This window comes from Eretmochelys imbricata, chromosome 7, assembly GCF_965152235.1.
Source record: "Eretmochelys imbricata isolate rEreImb1 chromosome 7, rEreImb1.hap1, whole genome shotgun sequence".
Lineage (NCBI taxonomy): Eukaryota > Metazoa > Chordata > Testudines > Cheloniidae > Eretmochelys > Eretmochelys imbricata.
This window is the reverse complement of record NC_135578.1, coordinates 4,999,270-5,019,501: the sequence shown is the minus strand read 5'-3', so window position 1 is coordinate 5,019,501 and position 20,232 is coordinate 4,999,270. Positions and strand designations below refer to the sequence as shown.

General features: G+C 45.7%; 1 protein-coding gene across 9 annotated transcripts in view; it reads left to right on the top strand.

Moving 5' to 3' along the window:
• Positions 1–20,232, top strand: part of CADPS (calcium dependent secretion activator) — a 380,054-nt gene that overhangs the window by 156,488 nt on the left and 203,334 nt on the right. For all 9 annotated transcript variants that reach the window (XM_077821175.1, XM_077821172.1, XM_077821173.1 and 6 more), the window contains exons 4-6: positions 3,897–3,977; positions 13,194–13,430; positions 15,556–15,677. In XM_077821175.1, coding sequence (XP_077677301.1) covers positions 3,897–3,977; positions 13,194–13,430; positions 15,556–15,677 — 440 coding nt within the window. The remainder of the gene's footprint in view (positions 1–3,896; positions 3,978–13,193; positions 13,431–15,555; positions 15,678–20,232) is intronic.

Below are 20,232 nucleotides of genomic sequence, written 5' to 3'. Positions count from 1 at the left end.
TTGCATTAAGGGATATTTACAAAAGAGAGATGAACCAGAACAGTATTGAAGTGTTTAATGTTGCAGAGCTGGATGACACTCCTGTATCTGGTCAAAAGAAATGTTGCTACCAGCACTCCTACTTCCCATTGTCGATTTGAAGTTTTCAGGTTCCTGCTGTGTCTCAACTTCCCCGAAGGAGTTTAAACTGTCGTTATAGTTGGGAAAGTGTCTATAAAGTCAGCATAAAGTTGGGCATTTGACTGGTCCAAAAATACTTGGTCACTGACCAGTCAAACCTTGGTCAAATAGTGTCGAATAATGTCAAAAATGGTCAAACCCTTTAAAGCAGTAATTTATTAGAACAGTAATAAAGAGTAAGATTCTCTGGTCTCCTGTAGGTTTAGCCTTGGATAAATATTTGCCTAATTATTTTAAAAAAAAGTGACTTAACTGAGTTGTTTGAGCTCAGAATAAGGCAAAATACAATGAAATTAAGTTCTTAAAAATGAAAGAATAATTATTACCCTTTTAGCAATGGTTGGTTAGCATTTAAATACAAACATTAAGACTGAACATTTGCAAATGAAAAAAACGAAGTTAAAATGCAATAAAACAAACATTTCAATTATAAAAAAACCTCTTTAAGTGCACTTATGGTAGGTAGGCAGCAGGCCAGCTCCTCAAGTACCTTGCTTTTCATTATATCTTTCTTTAACAGCTTCAGTTGTTTCATCTATATCTTTATCATCATCATTTTAATGCGCTTTGTAAACGGCTATGTGCATTGGTGGCCTTGTGTACAAATAAAGACACACACCCCCATGCAGTGTTCTGTTCTAGAAGATTCCAGCGAATCAAGAGGCTCAACTTTCAGTTAGTTCATCTTTTTCCCATCAGATGGCCTGAGCACATAGTAAAGTGAGTGATCGAGACATTTAAGTAAGCTTGCTAACAATCAGAAAGGTAGGCCACCACCTACATAAGGTCATTCTTGCTGAAATATTTGATTATATTTGACTGTGGTGAAATAGGCAGGTAGCTGACTGGCCAGTTAACTGGCTTGCCAAGCCTTATTTGGCACCTTCTTATTCCTCTTATCAGGGATGGATTTACACTTTACGTGCCGCAAGGCACAGCATCTTCAGTGCTTCCGCCTACAGCTGACCTTCGTGTTTTCTGTTTAAAAAAAAAAAAAAAAAAATGAAACTTTTAACCCACTTTTAACTCTTAGGCATCTGTAGACCGCTGGTGCCCCTAAGCACATGCCTACTGTACCTAACTGGAAATCCGGTCCTGCCTCCTGTGTGCTCCTTTTGGGTCTGATTCTGATTTCACTTACACTTGTACCAATGCTGAAGATAATGGACTTACCCCGGAGTTACACTGATGTAAGAGAGAGTTAGCCCCTGTGTGTCATAGAAACCTGCTGGAACTGTGTGCTTAACTGTTACATGCAACTCCTTCCTGTCAGAGCTTTCAGAGTCAGTGCAACTGCGAACAGCACACTGCAGGATTCCACGCAGCGGACTGTGAAAAGATCTCGCCCTTGAACACTTCAGCTAATTGGTGATGTAGATTGGCTGTAGTGAGGGTTATGGTCTTAAGGAAAAAGAGAGAGAGAGAGAGGACACACAACAGCATTGCAATGCAAACTAATGGCCTTAAGAATTCTCAAGGGCTGGTTAAGCCAGTGTGTGTCGAGGTGAATATTGTGTACACTTGCATATAGCGCACAACAAATAGAAAAGCACAGCTATACTTTCACTGTTATGATCCCTGCACGCTAGGAAGTTATTTCCTATATGACATGGTAGTGAAGCCCTTACCCAATCTTCATTCAGTCCAAATTGCTACGGAAGTCAGTAGATTCAAGAACTTTTAATATAATGGGCCAAATCCTCAGCTGGTGTAAACCAGCACTGCTTCAGTAACTTCAGTGGATGCACAAGGGCTGAGGGGCTAGCCTAGTGTTTATGTAAATGTGGATATTACAGTGAAATTTTAAATTCCCTAGGAAATATTATGCATGAATCACAAAGGTATTGATATAATCCTTCAAACAATAACACATCAGAGTATCCTCTTTTATTTCTCTCTCTTAATCTGTTAAGACTCTTTTTGAATCTATTATCTATGCTTTTTATTGCCAGTAAAATGAAACTGGTGCCCAATGTGGCCCACTCAGAATAGCCTCAGCACTTGGGACCAAATCACTGGGACATTTGCCTCATGAAAGACTTCAAGACTGAGCCTCTGCTTTTAACTGCTTAGGGAAAGAGCGGTACTGAAAACAGTACGTTGTGTCCATGGAAATGTGTGATGGGACGTCTAACGTCAACAAATATGTAAATAAAAATAATGGAAAAGGTAGCTACTCTTTTACCTACCCCTACATATCTTAGTGGTTTATAACAGTACTGATGACCTTTGGGTAGAGTGCTTTCAGGCGTCTGCTAACCAGCCACATTCTAGGCCCTTGGCTTCACCTCCCGCCATTAGTCATTAGCTGCCATTAAATGCCCTCCCCATCGGTCACAGTTGGTTAATTAAAATCTCCAACAGACCAAATTGATCTGACACAAGGGACACTGCAAGGCACTTAAAGCAATAATAAAATGCAATGGAAACTTCAAGAGCAGCCTGTCACATCCTCTGCTGAACAAACTGGAACCCTGGTCACCACAGCTTTTCCTCGTATTTTTAGACCAAACAAGAACCTGGAGCACTCGCTGTGCATAATAGTTGCAATGGCAGTACTGATGAGAGTCCAGAGCATGAATCCCTAGCTTGTATTCCAGAACCTGAAGCTGAAAATGAACAATTGGAGGAAGAGGACAAGATGCTAAAGGAATAGGATGTTGCTATGTCCTTGAAAGTAGGGGGGGTTAGCAAATGTAGTGAAAGCCTGAAAAATAAAAGGGACGGTGAAGTGTGTTTTGGGGTTATTGTCCTCCTCAGCAAAACATCTTCCTTTCCCCTTTATATAGGTACAGATATCTTCTGATGATGTAGGTTGACGTGCTACGTAAAGGCATGCCGCCATTACTGTCAGGAATCTGTACAGGAGGCTAGTGCATTCCAGAACTGTGCCTTTGGGTTCCCCAGGAGCCTGAATGAAGCCTAAAATGTTGACCCATAGGTAAGACAACTAATGAAGAAAGCATAATGTGAAAAGGCAGGGTAGACTTTGCCCTAGAAGCAAGGAAATTTGGGCCTTAGAGCATACACTAAGTTTATCTCCAGTGAATTCCCACCATGCCTAATGTGTAAGGCTAAGATTTTGGCATGGGTATTTTTAGTAAAAGTCACTGACAGGACGTGGTCAATAAACAATAAATCATGGAAGCTGGAGCCCCACTGCTCAGGGCTGACAGCCCAAGCCCTGCCATGTGGGGCTGAAGTTGCAAAGGTCACATAAAATCACATAATCTGATCGACTCAGCCTTACTCATGTGCCTCTGTGAGACCAACTCTACGTCCCCATTTGCTCCTCTCTGCTGCCCTCTGTAGTAGTGCTATTATAAGTGGCAATGATACTGGTTTTCCCACATCAGTGAACGTAGAACTGGCCCAGCAGCCCAGGGGGCTTCATATATCTGTCCACGACGGAATTTCTACTCACAGAGGTAGCTACGTGGGCATCTAATGCAATCTGACAAAATGCATTCAACCGAGCATGTTTGTTTAAAGAATTTTTGGAAAAATGAATCAATATGCGCGTGTACCGTGCCTTGCACAAAGGGGCTGGACCTTGATTGGTGCCTGTCACAGCTAGCACAATACAAATGTTAAATAATAATGTAATGAAGTCATACGCTCTGAGAAGCGGAACAAGCTTCTCCTGGGTGGTGCTGTGGTGGCCTTTTTTCATTCTAAAAATCCTCAGTTTACCTTTTTTCTGTTTTGCCACACAGCTGGATAATCCAGATGAGCAAGCAGCGCAGATCAGACGAGAGTTAGATGGACGCCTTCAAATGGCAGATCAAATTGCCAAGGTAAGAAAACTCTAACTAGTAACTGGCACATACATAGCTCCATGGAGCCACCATGCACCCCTCTTCTCAGGGCCTGCTCCTCAGGGATGCTGAACCCCCACAGCTCCCAGTGAAATTAGTGGGATCAACAGGCACTCTGTGTTTCTTAGTGTCAGGCCCCAAATTCCTTTTGGGGGATGAGTGTGGGCGCTGGAGAGGTGATGTTGGAAATGGCACTCTGAGGTGTTTGGGTTTCTTTCCTAGAAGCAGCTATTTTGTTAGGAGCTGGGGTTGGTTCCTCTGTTTGTTTCTTTCCCTGCCAGTAGGTAACTTCTCTCAATGACTCCAGACTCGCTAGTGCACACACAACCACATTTGGCCAAATATCAGCGCTGAGCGAGGGTGGATTGGCACTCTCCTGGCCTAGTGTCAGACTCCTGTCTGGGACAATACCCTCCTCGCATGTTACAGTTGAATTGCCTTTGATATCTATCCAGTGCAGCAGGCCTATGAGCCCTCCCTCAAAACTAACCTTGGCAACAAAGCATCTGGAACCACACCACTCCGCTGGGGCAGACTGTCACCACACCACAGCTTGCTGAAGCAAGTCATTTCTCTGTTTGGTATCAGGGTAGCTCTCTCACAGTTTCAGGTGACCTAAAAAGGATAATAGCTCTGGGAGCTTTGCCACTGACTTCATTGGGGCCAGGATTTCACCTCTGATTTTGCCAAATCTCCTGAGACTTATATCAAACCCCAAATGTGAACGGCAAACTTGTTTGCTCTGCAGCACCATGCTCAGTAACTCTGTGATCTAACTGAAATGTTGCAGTCAATAGTCAGGACAGGATACCCCATGAGAAGAAAAGAGAAAAACAAAAAAACCTAGTAGAAATCTAATCAGCAAACTAAATACACTTCAATTCAAGATGCAAACAACAAATCAGAACTCCCCACCTCCACCAGCAGCCAGTGTTGTGAAAAAGCTGGTTTTGCCCTTTCCCGCCAAATATACGGAATAAATGCAGACTGCCAGCATATCTCCAGCCCCGTCAGTGGCACTCAGGTGGGTTCCTCGTTCCTGAGGATAAACACCCATGCACGCTCCTCTTTGCAAACACAGAAAAGTCCGTCTCTTTATATATTTGGTAAAAATCTGACACTGTCAAAGCCCTCCCATATCAGTGAGCAAATAAGACTCCATACTTTCCTGACAGGGCCAGATAATAAAATAATCCTGAATGGATTTTACAAGACAGATTTGATCAACACCCCTGCCACAAAATGAATGGCCAATTCTGACCCCCTCTGGTTTATTCTAGAGAAGAGAAGACACACTATGAGTCCCTCCATGATAAACTGTAATTCCCTGAAGTATAAATGTGGTTATTGTACCAGAATTTTGAAGCCTTCTACAAGGAATGTAGTTTTGAAGCTGCTTCTAAGTAAAGTATTTTGAGATCATTGGGAGTAAAGTATGTATTTGTAGTCTGTTATTAATTATTTAGCAGCAGCACTTGTGGGTACATCACATCCTTAACAGATTGCTTTGCATTTTTCAAAGCACTGTACAAACCTTCATCACTGCATCCTTGGGAGGGTAGCTGGTATGTTCCCTATTTTACAGATGGAGAAAATGAGCTGTCTGAGAGCCATATGGCAAGTTAGTGGCAGATAGATCATCAAAACTGACGCTTCTTCCCCTCTTTTAGATCGGGGTGGCCTATTATTTTAAGGAAAATATTGAACCGTCTCTTGTTTCTTTAAGAGAAACTCTACATGAAGTATTGCCAGCATCTAAGGTTTTGAGAATGTTAGCTGGTCATTTGGGTATTGATTCAAGAGGTTCTACATATTTATTTATTTATTTATTTAACTTTATGTTTACTACCTTTTTGAATGAGGGCAGTACTATTTATAACTCACTGGCAGTCAGCAGAGGGTGCAACTGCACAAGTTATATTTGCAAACATAAATATACCATTTTCATTTCCCCCAAGGACAGTAAAACATAAACAAGCTGCTACCAGGCCTATGAGACTAGGCCATGTGAAAGCTCCTAAAACAAATATATTCTGAAACTTCCCTTTTGCAGGCTCAACTTTCAAAATGCAGCTTCGGAGCATGGAGGGAAATTGTATTTGAAACCAGCATATCAGTCATGGTAGTATATTCAGTACATATTATTACTTAATCCCTTTACCACGATTGCTGCTAGCCACCAATTTAGCATGTCAAAATCCTACAGCAACTGCATACTAAAATACTTGCTATTCTCACAACTCCATGGATGCTGCTTTTTGCTGGCATCCAGATGATTTTCTGGATCCTTCTCTATAGTTTCTGCACAAAGTTAGTTTCTGTGCTCACGTATCACAGCTGGTAATTCAGTTCCAGGCTAGTCTTTAATTTTATGAAAAAAAAAATCTCTAATTTACTGGTCCATGTTGCAGAATTGTATCATGCACGGTGATTGATTGTGCACTAAATTGATGCACTAAAAAGTACTTTGCCGCACCAAGGTGCCCATCACTGAGTTTCAGTTATAATGGTAGATTAACTCATCATATAAGAAATTAAAGTTTAGGATATTTTCAATTAAGATGTGGTGGAAGCTGTGCGGTCTAGTAGGACCAAGTGGCAGGAGTGCCCCAGTGCTGTTGTCTTTGCTGAGCCACTTAATGGCCAGCTATGGGACTTTGAATAAGTTATTTGCCCAGGATCACTCAGTAACCTGATCCACACACTGAAACGCTCGAGCAGAGCTGTGTCTTTTCTTCTGCCCAGGACAGCTCAAATGCAGCTTTTGGTGTTCAGTGGAGTCCTGCTTTGGGCCCCACTTCAGCAAAGCACCTACGCATGTGCTTAAAATCAGCTGAACTTAAGGACTGACTTAAAGTTAAGCACCTGGTTCAAATGCTCTGCTGAATGGGGATGGATTGCTGCACCTGGGTTTTGGACCATATTTCCCACATATTAAATGAAAGCAGGATTATGGCTGGCAGTCTCATTGCACCAAGCCAGAGGTATATATTTCAGCGCAGTTGAGAGCATCTCACATCTCGCTCTATGTGGTTCCCACTTTCCCCAGGTGGGCTTGAAAAAACTGCAGGGAGGAGCCAGCCAGAGACTCGAGCCAGTAGGAGCAAATTCAGAAGTAGCCCAGGCAGGGATCTTGCAACGCTAGTGAAGTCCAAGAATTTGAGTTTTGACTGGGCTTTCTCTGCCCTGTGCCAGTTGGCTGTTTGCTCTAATCCTCTCCTGCTGCATCCCTCATAGTCTCTCTTCACCACAGGTTCATCCCACACCTGCCCTGCTTCCTCTTCTCCTTGCTCTGTCCCCCTTCCCTTCAATGTCCCCGCTCCCTTTTTCTTCTTTCCATTTAGCTGGTCTCCTCCTAACCAAATCCTGCTCACTCACCCCCACAAAAAAAAATCCTAGAACTACCATGCCATTTGCAGCTCTCACATTGTTCAGTCTGCCTGTGTTAGACCACTTCTCCCACCATGTGTCTGGCCTGTTTAGACTGTAAGCTCTTTAGGACAGGGACAGTCTATTAGTGTGTTTGTACAGGGCCATTTAGTCTGCAGAAGAGAAGAGTTAGGGGGGATTTGATAGCAGCCTTCAACTACCTGAAGGGAGGTTCCAAAGAAGATGGAGCTCGGCTGTTCTCAGGGGTGGCAGATGACAGAACAAGAAGCAATGGTCGCAAGTTGCAGTGGGGGAGGTCTAGGTTGGATATTAGGAAACACTGTTTCACTAGGAGGACAGTGAAGCACTGGAATGGGTTACCTAGGGATGTGGTGGAATCTCCATTCTTGGAGGTTTTTAAGGCCTGGCCTGACAAAGCCCTGGCTGGGATGATTTAGTTGAGGTTGGCCCTTCTTTGAACAGGGGGTTGGACTAGATGACCTCCTGATGTCTCTTCCAACCCTAATCTTCTATGATTCTAACACAGTGCCACCCCACTCTTGGTTGTCCCATAGGCAATGAACACAATTATATAATTTATGTCCTGTCCCTATATTTGGGGTTTAAGGTCAATAGTTTAGGGCAAAATTCTCTTTCGAGCACACAGCCTAGACGGAGGGGAGTGCTATGGAAGGGATGGAATCCTCCTGCCAGACAGCTCCCCACTCACGGGGCTATAACAGTCTTCCCCCTGTTGCATCCACCCATCCACAGGTGGGAGGTCTGGGGTATGAATCATGTGTTTCTATGAGCCAGGCACAATGGAGCCCCAGGCCTGATTAAGGCCTTTGGGTGATACCATCATAATCATAATGGAGTCTATCGCTGAGAATCCGTTGGCTGCAGTCCTGCCCCTCTTCCAGTCAGTCCCCTTGTGTGAGAGCAGTGGGAGCCTTCCTACATGGGGCTCACTCCTTCCTGCTCTCTCTGCTTCACCCCAGTGCTATCCATCCCTGCCATCCTGCCTCAGCTCGCTAACTCCCACCCAGACATCTCATCTGCTGTATCATCACCTGTTACTTCTGCCTTCTCACACCCACCTGTGTCATTATCTCAGCCTCCCACTGCTCCCCAGACAGCTCATGAAAGGGCAGAGTCTCCACCGGTTCTCAGCACCGCACACATGCGCCGTCAGTATCAGAAGCTCAGGCCCCATCCCACAGTTTTCTATTAGTATTTAAAGGAACAAACATGCACGTTTCTGGGCTGCTTTATTCCTCTTACCTCCCCTTTAGCCTTAGAGACTCCTCCTGTCCTTTTTCTTTGACTTGGACTTGGTGAGACTCACCTGGTCCTCCTGTCAGGATGAGTCAACATCTGCATCTCCATATAATGTCCTAAAACCTGATAACCTAACACACAGATAAATCCATCTTGCCCCACTTCCAAAGTGCCTCAACATCGGTCCTGCTCACCCCACTTGCCAGCCATCTATTGACCCTCCCACCACCCCATGAATATCTATCCAATTTGTTCCTCCTCTGAGCTGCCTCACACACACACCCCAGATTTCCAACCTGTCTCACAGATGTGTCCACCCACTTCAGTGGAAGTCTCGTCTGAACAAGAACTACAGGGTTTGGGCCTTGATGGAGAAGCTACTGGTAACAAATAGTGAGCTTTTGTTTCTGATAGTTACTGCATTTGAAATGTGATGTATGGAAGCAGTTCAGAAGGTGGTACTTTGGGAGAGATGAGTAGTGCAGGGACGGGACATAAATGTTTGAGCATCAGTGTTTTCAAAAATATCTCCCACCATTTAAAAAACATTGGGATTTTTTTTATGGGTGGTCTGTCTTATGTAATGCTCGGGCCATCAAACAACACGATTAGATAGTTTGATGTAGGCCAGGAATAATTTACTTGAGAGGATAGTTTCTGACAATGGAGATTTGAGGTTGAAGGCTGCATTTTAATTGCCTGGTACAAGTGTTGCTTTGATATGTGTTTGTAATGAATAAACCATTGAGTACTCTCTGATACACTCTGCCAGGCTGTGTTGCTGTTTGTATTTTCTTCTACAGTCTTAAGAAGGTTTCTTGGCAGAAACATGGTCTTGTTTTCTTTTCCAGGGTGCATTTTATGAACCTCTTTTTATGGTGTCATTATGAACTGTCAGCCCTTGAGTAAGAAGATATTTCTCAAGTTGTCTCCACAGTTCTGTTTTTAGAGCTTTTTCTGGAAGTGAACTCTGACCAGATAGCATATGCCTCGCACAGTTACTGGTGCCCCCTATAAAACAGTCAAAAGCAGAGATGAGTTAGGGGGATGGACAGAAGCATCAGATGTCTTACGACAGTCCTGGAATGAGAGGCTCGTTTCTTCGAAGGGGATGGATAGTCCTGGATTTGGATCCTTGGGTAGTAAAATAATAAAACATTGCCAAGCAACCTTTTACTGGCAGTGTTGATGGCTTTTTAATTCATGAGCTGCTGGCCAGAGGTGTTGGAACTATTTGTGTAGTGGGGATGCTGAGAGCCATTGAACCAAACTGCAAACCCTGTTTAAAATGACAACCATTTCAAGCCAGGGGGTGCCGCACCCCCCTCTGCACCCCAAGCTCCAGCCCCTATGCTGCTGGCACCAGAGGCGGCACCTAGGGGCTTGCAGGGGCTGTAGTCACCCCAAAATGTGCCTTAGCTACCCCCTGGAGCAGCCGCCACTTGCCAGCCGCCCAGCTTTGAAGGCAGAGGGGAGAGAGTGGTGGCTGCTGGCCAGGCGCCCAGCTCAGTCAGTGGCAGTTGCACCAGCGGCAGAAGCACAGGAGTAAGCCTGGGCAGGAGTCTGGGGGGCCTGAGAGCAGCCCCGGCTCCACCGTGCTGCCCAGGGCAGGTTGAAGGTCCGGGACTCCCCACAGCTGCCTGGACTGACTCACCCTGACTCCTGGGCCTTGCCCCCATGGCCGCTGCTCCCTGGGCTGTTAGAGGGGAGGGAGGGGAGGGGCAGAATTTAGGAGGAGCAGGGGGCGAGGCCTCATGGCAAGTGGGGACACAGCCTCCCCAATTTTCTGTCTAGCCCACCTCAGCCCCCATCCCCCTCCACAGGGAAGAGGCTGGCGCCGCCCCTGGCTGGCACCCATTTCGGTCACTGAAGTTGTACCAAATGTATCTGGGGGTAGATTCTGGTCTGTTGTCACTAATTTAGGAAACACTTAGGGACAGATTTTCAAAAGAGCTCAGAGCCAGATTGTAAATGTTCAGTACCTGCCGAGGTGTTGAGATAACGTTTCCAAAAGCACCTATCTCCCATTCTCAAATGTCACTTTCGCACGTAGGAGCCATTGGAAATCAGTGGGATTAGGGTTCTTAAGTCATTTAGGGATGGGTATGTCTACACTGACAAAACAAAAAACCCTCCATGGCAGTGAGTCTCTCAGCCTGGGTCAGCTGACTCAGGGCTAAACGTAGCCGTGCAGGCTTTACTACTCAGGGTGGGGGGTCTCAGATCCTGGGCTGAAGCCTGACCTGGCATGTCTACGCTGCTATTTCTAGCCCTGGAGTGCGAGCCAGAGTCAGTTGACCCGGGTCTGATACTCACTGCCATGGGGTTTTTGTTGTTTTTGCGGTGTAGACATATCCTTATGTGCATTTGAAAGTTTTACCGCAGGTCCCCAGCACCCACACGCTACCATTGTGACAACGGGCTGAACTCCTGAAAATCTAGCCACCCACTGAAATGCCTAGATGGAAGCTGAGCTCTCTTTTGACATTAGGCCTCAAGTGCAGGTTTCGAGGCCTTCTGAAAATCTTGGCCTGAAAGAGAGATTGCCCTTTGAATTACCTGCCTGGCCAGTTTGCTGCAAAGAAATTGCAGGGAAGGTGCTGAGGGGACTAGAATCATTCACTGCTTCATTTCCCACCAGTGTGTATTCCTCATTTAGTTAATGCCTTAGCAGCAGGCCCTGCCCACTCCTAGCCCAGGTGGGGTAGGGAGTGGAACGGGTATGTGTCCCAGGGGTTTGTGAAGCCTGCAGGGAGCCCACATGGAGTCCCCATGCCCCTTCTGAGCTACGGAGCTCTGCCGGAGCTGCATATGCCCTGGCAGGCAGGTGAGACCCCGGGCTGGCGGATCTGTACAAACCCTTCTCCTGCGATGGATGAGAATGAGGTGGGGGGGAGGCTGTGTGGGCTACTGCTGCCCCGAGGCCTATCCTGCCTGCCCCATGGGAGGGAATACTTGGTTAGCCCAAGCTGCTGCCCATTGCTTGGGTTCAGTGCAGCAACCAGGACTTAGGCCTTAGGATCCTGAGCTTGTAACTGGGATGAAGCTTAGTCGGTCACCTCTAAACTCCCATCCCACGGTAGCAGTGCCCAGGGCCTAGATCCCCATTCGCACTTCAGAACCATAATGAGACAACCAGGGGGTGTTGAAGAAAACAGCTGGGAGATCTGGAGTCAAAGCCTAGGTGACATTGCAAGTGAAATTGACAGCCTCGCCCAAATCACTGACAAATATTTACCGACATATACAAACCCAACCCCCAGCAGGGCACAGCTGGCAATGCCTTGTAGCCAAGGCACTGGCCTGGCACTGCAGAGATCAGGATTCAGCTCCTGGCTCTATTGCAGACTCTGGGTGACCTTGGAGAAATCACTTCAGTGCCTCAGTCCCACCTGTGTAAAAAGGGGACAATAATCCTTTTGAACCCTTCTGTGAGGGCGTTGTGAGAATAAATCCTGGTGTGTTTGTGCTACGGGCGCTATGCAGCTAGATAGGAAATTCCCAAGGCATATTGGAGCATTGCAGATCGTAATAAAGGTGAAATGACAGAGCTGCATGTAGGAGAAGACGCTTCTGGTGCACATGCCAGCTGGGCCCATGCAGAGTAGAGCCCTGCAACCTGACAGCACTTGACTACCAGCGTTGGGTTCAGGTTGTGCGTGAAAAACAACCCAAGGCTCTCTGAGCCAGATCGTCTGTGATCACCTCCTCCTGCCCATGGGGTCAGCACAGTAGCTGCCTGTCCCGCTCCTGGTCGCTGTCGCCACCTCTCTCAGCTCTGCGTGGGCTGCAGAGCGAGTGTGCTAACCAGTCGCAGCACCTCACACACAGCACAACAAGGCACCGGTGGACAGGAGGAGCAGCACATACAGCCGCCTCCACGACAACCCCACACGCAGAGACCCATCACGGGCATAGGGAATGGGAAGTGCCCAACGGGCCAAGCCCCAAGGACAAGTCCGCAGCGTTGACACAGTGTCTCATGCAAGTGTCGGGTTTGGGTCAATTCTGAAAATATCACGAGGCTCTTGGTTTAGGTTCGGGTTGGTTGTGCTCGGCTCTGGTTTGCATCCTAGTTGGACTTTAAAATTAGGCCTGAGCAGACCTCTATGGAGGAATCTGTCGTTTGAATGAGGGGCTAAAAACCAGGGTGCCATTCCTTCGCTTGTGTAAATTTGGTGACGCTCCATTTACTTCAGTGTAGCTATGGCAACACACACCAGTTGCGGATGTGGGCCAGGGCGTGTATACTGCTGAGGCATGTATATAGGAGACAAGCTGTATTAACAGATAATAAATGTGAAACTGAGAAATGCGTACAGGAAGCTACAGTTTATCACATAAATTCCAGGCGCTGATTCAGCCAGTTGCTAAAGGTAATGTATCCATCCAAGGGGCTTGGGAGACAGCCAAGATGGTGGATGGTGGTAGTTCTCCTCATGCAAGGCACTTTCCAGCTGCATGTGGAGGCATAACCAGATTGCTCAAGAGACTCTTGACTGTCCATTAAATCTTAACACATTTTTCTTGTTGTTTTAATCCAAGGAGCGCAAATTTCCGAAATTTGTATCCAAAGAAATGGAAAACATGTTTATCGAGGAGCTGAAGTCTTCTGTCAATCTGCTGATGGCAAACTTGGAAAGCATGCCAGTGTCCAAAGGAGGCTCTGAGTTCAAGTTACAGAAGCTAAAACGCAGCCACAACACCTCAATAATTGACCTGGGAGAAGAAAATGAAAACCAGCTTTCAAAGTCAGATGTTGTGCTGTCTTTCTCCTTGGAGGTAAAAGCTACAAACTGTCTCTATTTGAACATATAATGTGCTGAATTAGTGTGATTAAGAATCACACCAATCAATGCCTAGCCAGTTTGAGCCATGAGAGTAGATATTAAAATAACAGCTTGAGTGGCAGAGATCAGTAAAAGGATCTCCTAATCCGCAAGAGGGGCTTTGTTCCCTAAAAGGGAAGAATTATAAAATGCTTTTACCAAGGTTCATAGTGTGCCCTTTCAGATTTCTCCCAGTCTTGTTAGAATAATCTGTGGAGATTATACTAATGTGAAATTCAAGGTAGTTTGTATCAAGTCAGTAGTGTAATTACACTCAAACAGTAGTGTAATTAACTAGCATCTTCACAGTGTCGCAATGTTTTTACCAAGTGTAGAAGCCATGAGCTAAATTCATCCACAGGGCAACTCCACTGAAATTGGGTGGAATTAATCCAGGGACTAATCTGGCTGCCTCATTTCTCTATGTTTCCTAAAAACACACTATTTCAGGGAACTGCAAAGTTTCATTCTCTTTGCTTTTTTGCAATAACAGGGTTATGTGGGTTTTTTAAATCAAAAATAGAACTTCTGGGATAGAAATATTCATCAGTGTAATTTTATAGAGACTTTATTACCGGTTCCTAAACTACTAAAACCTTGTGCTTTAGGTGTCTTTGCGTTTGATTATTGCTAAGTAGAGATTTCACTTTATTCGACAGAGAGACAAGGTGGCCAAGGTAATATCTTTTATTGGACCAATTTCTGTTGGTGAGAGAAACAAGCTTTTGAGCATACACAGAGCGGACCTGAAAAAGGTGTAAAATGAGAGGATTTATATTTACCGTTTCCTCCATACTTGTCTATTGTTTTTTCTGCAAAATATCCCCTTTGCCGTGTAAGTTACACCAATTTTCACCATTACCCCAATTTAACGGCATGCAACTTACACCACTGTTTACAATATCACTGAATTCAGCTTTTAAAATATTTAAGGTAATATTGGCTTCACGATATTCATAATATTCAGCTGTATTGGAAATTTGGTTGTGTATGAACCCAGGGCTAATGTCTTTGATGTAGACATCAAACATGGCATAACTAGTATGTGTACAGATTCCAAGAAACAGTGAAACGTCACAAAGCGCTAGACCTACTTGTAGGAAAATTATGTGACGTTCATAAACAAGCTGTTTGTGACAGTGTTGTTCAACATGTTTATCCCTACTGAAACCGATTCAGAAGGAATTGTAAGTGGAGCTTTGAAGTTCTAGAGGGTGAGCAATCCATTCCTATGCACAAAACATTTGTGCAGTAGAAGTTTGGCCAAGAAACATTGATTCATCAGAGAATCTGCAGAGATCTCTGTACATATGAGAGAATCTGCAGGCGAATGACAATGCATCAGGGAATACATAGAATGGAATTTGAAATTTTAATTTATCCATGGCATATCTAGTTATAAGAAGAACAGAAACATCCATGTGATTTTTTAATGAAGACACATTGTTAACATGATGATTCATCAACATTAAAAGAAGAAAAAAGAAATTCCTTCTAAAAGGTTTTGGTAAGACCGACATAAGGTTGGAAATTATATATTCTGTGTTGTAAATAAACACATGCATCATCCTACTGGACTTCCTGTGTAATGATGCTCGTTGGTGAGTCATCTACAGGGACTGAACCTGGGATCTCTGGACCTAAACACATAAGCTTCTCCTGCTTCAGCTAAGGGATCAGTTCCATTAGCTCGAAGTAGCAGACTGATAAGTCTCTATGTGGCCTTGCCACTGGAAAGGAACAGAGAGCCACATTGTGCTAGTGTGGGTCAGGCAAAGAACTGGGATTGACAGAATTTGCAAAAATATTAGCAGAAGGTGAGTCCAATCTGCAGCGCTCATAGTGGTATGGATTGTTGATGTTTTGTGAGTGGCTTCTTGTTTGGATCTCAGCCCCAACAAGACTTATTTATTGGTCTTACTGTGTTGTGAAGTTGAAGGCATTCAGAACCCCCCAAGAGCAGACCCATATCATATATATTTGGGCAGTTTCCCTGATGAAAGAGCTTCAGCTGAAAGAGCTAATTCGCTGTTGTGTTGCTCAGTACTTTCCTTACACTTCCTCTCTTCACTCCGTAGGTTGTCATAATGGAAGTGCAGGGTCTAAAATCCTTAGCTCCAAACCGCATCGTTTATTGCACTATGGAAGTAGAAGGCGGAGAGAAACTGCAGACTGACCAAGCAGAAGCTTCGAAACCAACGTAAGTTTCTCTCGCTCTCCTGCATGTTCTTCTCTGCTCCGTTGCTGCACTGTTCTAATGAAAAGTAAATAAATGTGGAGAACTTAGATTCATAAATGTATAGCTATCAAGGCCAGAAGGGATCGTTAGAACTTGCATAGGGAAAGCTTCCTTCATTTATTTCCCGATGAGAAACATACAAAGCTTCACCCTACACCCAATGAACAACAGGTGGCCCCAGTTCTGCAAAGCCCATGAGCACAGTCCCGTTGAAGATAATGGAACTTAAATGTGTGCTTAGAGTTAAGTATGTGATTAAGTGCTTTGCTAAATAGGGATGGAGGTTAAGCATGTGCATAAAGTTAAATGTGTGTGTAAGTGTTTATTTGATCTGGGGCTGTTTTGGGTATCCATCATCTCATCCTTCCTGTCGTGTCTTTGGAAGTATTCTAGGAAAGAAAAACAAGAATGATGGAAAAGGAACTCCCTTTTGAATGGCAGCCTTAACGAAGAGAGGAGGGGAACTGAAAAGCATAGGTGTGGGGGCGGGGAGTCTCTAAAATACTTTCAAGAAACATTGGTGGGGATGGAAGAAAGGGAGCCTGAGCAGAAGTTAGTGATGGGTGAGAAGCTGCAGGGACAACAGCTGGGGAGGTGAGAGAGAATGTGTCACATGTAATGGATGTTAGTCATGTCACTTGCTGCACGACTGGAGCGAACTCAGGTGCTGCGGTGATGCGTTATAAAGACCTACATCGACTAGAGAGAGGGAAGAAGATAAAAGAAAAGCGGGAGAGAGGAAAGAGGGTGCATTTTAGCATCCTTTCATTTTCTCTTCACTTTTTACTCCTTTTGTGCCTCCATGTCCCCACTCTACCTCCTCCTCTTCCCTTTCTCTGACACCCCCTGCTCCCAATCTCATCTGTTGGTCTTTTCTTGCCTCTTAAGCAAGGTGGCGGGCGCCAGTTTGGAGAATGATGGAAAGAACGTGCTTTCTAGTCCAGGGCCCCAGAGAGCGATTGGAGAAAACCTGTGTGTGAAAGAGAGAGGCCAGGATTCCGGAGCTTGGCTCAGCTCGGTGCCGTGCTGAGGTCTCGAGCACCTGGTGTGGAGCTGTGCGCTGCTGCAATCTATTGGCTCGCGAAAGGAAAATTCAGTTTGGTTAAATGGGGCTAGATGTGAACCACCAAGGGGAATGCCCTCTCCCTGCTACCGTCTTCCCACCCTCCTCTTTGATGTTCTCTGCTCCTCTCCTCTGCAAGACCTAGACCCACCCCACTCTCCCCTTCCACCCACTGCCCCATGCTTCATTCCATCAAGGGGCTGCTGGGGCTGGTGACAGGGAGGTGACGACTATTATCATGGGAGATAAGTCTTTTCTTACATGCCTCTGAATCTAAATCCTGACCGGCAGCACCCCCTGCTATTCTAGTCCTGAGTGGGAAGATTGGCTAGGTGTGCAAACCTTCTCTGTCGGCTGGGCCCTGAGAGTCTCAAAAGCAGGCAGAACTCATACCAAAACTGCTGATGAAAATCCCAGTGGCGTGAGGTAAACATTTTGCACAGCTCTGATTGGCAAAGTTTGAGGGACAAAAAGATCCAACAGTGTTTTCCCGAGGATTTTCAGAAGGGGCCAAGACAAAATTCCCTCCGGACTCTCCATACCAGGAAATACCCAGACAGATCCTACAGTGTCAGCTCTAAGCCTCCTCATTTTTTAAATACAACTTTTCTCTTCTGCAAACCATTACTTACGTTGCAAAACAAAGCTTCCAGCGCCTGCAACCAAAATCAAATCCGTAAGTGGCTGTGTGAGGATGTAGTGAGCAGGGTCCGCAAGGTACATACATCATCAGCACTGAACAGCTTTCTTGGATTAGTCTTGGTCTCAAATCAGCAGCTATCAAAGTTTCAGTCTCCCTGCCCAATAGGGAATCCTGAATTCGTTCACCCAGCCTAGCTACCCAGTTACCTATCCGGCACGTTAGTATGTATTTTGGGTGTTTTATAGCACAAATATTCAACAAAGAAGCAGAAAAGATGGTGTGTTATGCGCCATTTCACACGGGCCAGTTTCACTCTGGGGTGGGCTGTTAGACTGTAGACACTACTGCCGTCAGGGTAGTGGAAGCCACCAGAGAGCCGCAGGTATTTAAGCAGGCTACCGTGTCACACATGCAAAGGACAGCTCAGGCTACCTCACTGGAGTCCGGTGTTCAGCACCGGCTGACGCTAGCTGCACATGCTGGTACCGCGTGGTGTAAAAGCTGCTTCAGCTTTTGGGATAACTTGAGTCACTGACCCGTGGTTCTGTCACTCATGAGTAATGTGACCGTCCCAAACTCATGCTGATGAAATCTTTCTACTAGACCATTGTGTGAGTGTGTCTGTATATTGGTTCTTCGACATATGTCTATGCAGAGTTTTCAAAATGGGTTCCTAAGGTATTTAAATAAGAAGCCAGCTCCCATTGGAACTTCTGGCTGCTTGGCATTTTTGAAAATCGGGCCACTCACTCAGATCCCTGAACTGGGATTGAGGAGTCAAACTTGAGGCTCCCATTTTTGAAAGGCTTGGAGCTAGAGCAGCATCTTTCTTTGGAGAGAAAGAGATCCACATCTTGCATGTGAGGCTCTTCCCCGTCTGTGAGCACTAACCACTAATACTCTTGCTCTCAGATGAGTGTACAGGTAAGCACTTTTTCAGTCTGTGTCCGTTATCCAGAAATGCCTTGCCTTTAGCATTGTATGTACTGTAGCAAAGTGATACAAAGCAGCTGTGATTGCCTTAGCTGAATCCACCTACATATGCACTTTTATTACCCATGACTACCATTGTTTCCAGCATGTTCACTGCATACCAAAAGCTCTTATGATATGTTTTTCTCCTCTTCACTGGATGCCATTTGTAGACAGATTTAAAAAAAAAGATCCCTCAGCTGAAGCCCAGTTGCCATTAGCCTAGTGATCAATATGATGTCCATCAAGTTTTTATGCTAGCTGTACTCGTACTGCAATCTGATTTCCTCTACTGCTAACTAAAACCTAGTCCCAGCCTGTGTTTTCCGTTTCCTTGTCTCCGGTTGCTTCCATCCCTCTGGCAGTTAGGAGCAGCGTTCCCTCTAATTTTTTATATCCACGTGCAGAATAAATTTTATGTGCACCAATATGGAGGTGATATGTGGCGGTGTTGGGGCTGAGGGGTTCGGAGTGTGGGAGGGGACTCAGGGCTGGTGCAGAGGGTTGGGGTGAGGGTTCCTGCCGGTGGTGCGGGCTCCAGCATGGGGCCAGGGATGTGGGGTTCAGGGTGTGGGAGGGGGCTCAAGAGCTGGGGCAAAGAGTTGGGGTGCGGGGGGGGGTGAGGGCTCCAGCTGGGGGAGCAGACTCTAGGGTGGGGCGTTTGAAAGCAGGCTGCCCCAGGGCTGGAGCCAGAGGACTTTCCACAGCCCTCTCCCCGCCGTCAGCAGCTCCGGGGGAGTAGCCCCCCTTCTCCCCACCGGCAGCATGGAACTCCAGGGAGCAGCCCCCCTCTCCCCACCGGCAGCAGGAGCTCCAGGGCTAGAGGAGAGGCCCACGGCAGCCCTGCACACCCCAACTTGCTCCCCTCCCCTCCCCTCCTCAGTCCCAGCCCACTCCCTACCTCCCTCCTCTCCAGGCCCCCGTGGCTGCCTGCCTGAGCATCCCTTTATAGCCTGCTGTGTGGCCACACAGCTTAGAGGGAACTTACGCAGTGGGGTACTCCTAACCTATGTCCCACATTTTCTGTATTGGTTCCTTGCAAGTGATGGTTAGAAAACCCAGTGACCCTTCTGTAACCCTTCATACAATTCCTTAGTTTGCTGAGAGGATATCCTAGACCTCTTTTAATCCCTGCTTTTTCAGATGTAATGGTGACTGTCAGGTCTTCCCTGTTAATGATGTAGCATCTGTATTAATGTCGAAGGAGAAAATGATTTTGTGACTTTTGCTTGCTAATTTTTGGGATTAGTCATTTTGAAGCCATATCCATTTGGATGAAAGACAGTTTTCTCCTTTGATTCACTAGAGAATCTTGGCACTTTTTAAATGAAATTCAAACTGAACAGCTTTACTGGGTAAAGGTCAGAACCTGAGTCACGCTAGGAGGCCAACTTTTCCTCTGATTCCCAAATCATCAGATTTTCTTTCTCCAGAGAGCATCACAAATCCCAGTGGAGGGATGAGGAAGATGAACTAGATGACCTCATATGTCAGTTCCGTCTCATATTTCTATGGCTTTAAGATGAGTTCCAAGCACACCATTTTCTGTAGATGATCGTGCCACAATGATAGTTACAAAGGCTAAAGAAAACAAAGCTGAAAATCATTGCTTGAACTAGAACTGAAAAAAGAACAGGAGTACTTGTGGCGCCTTAGAGACTAACAAATTTATTAGAGCATAACCTTTCGTGGGCGACAGCCCACTTCATCGGATGCATAGAATGAAACATATAGTAAGATATATATATATATATATACACTCTTCTGGCTCTGTCAATGAAGTGAAAAAACAGATTGACAGAGCCAGAAGAGTACACAGAAGTCACCTACTACAGGAA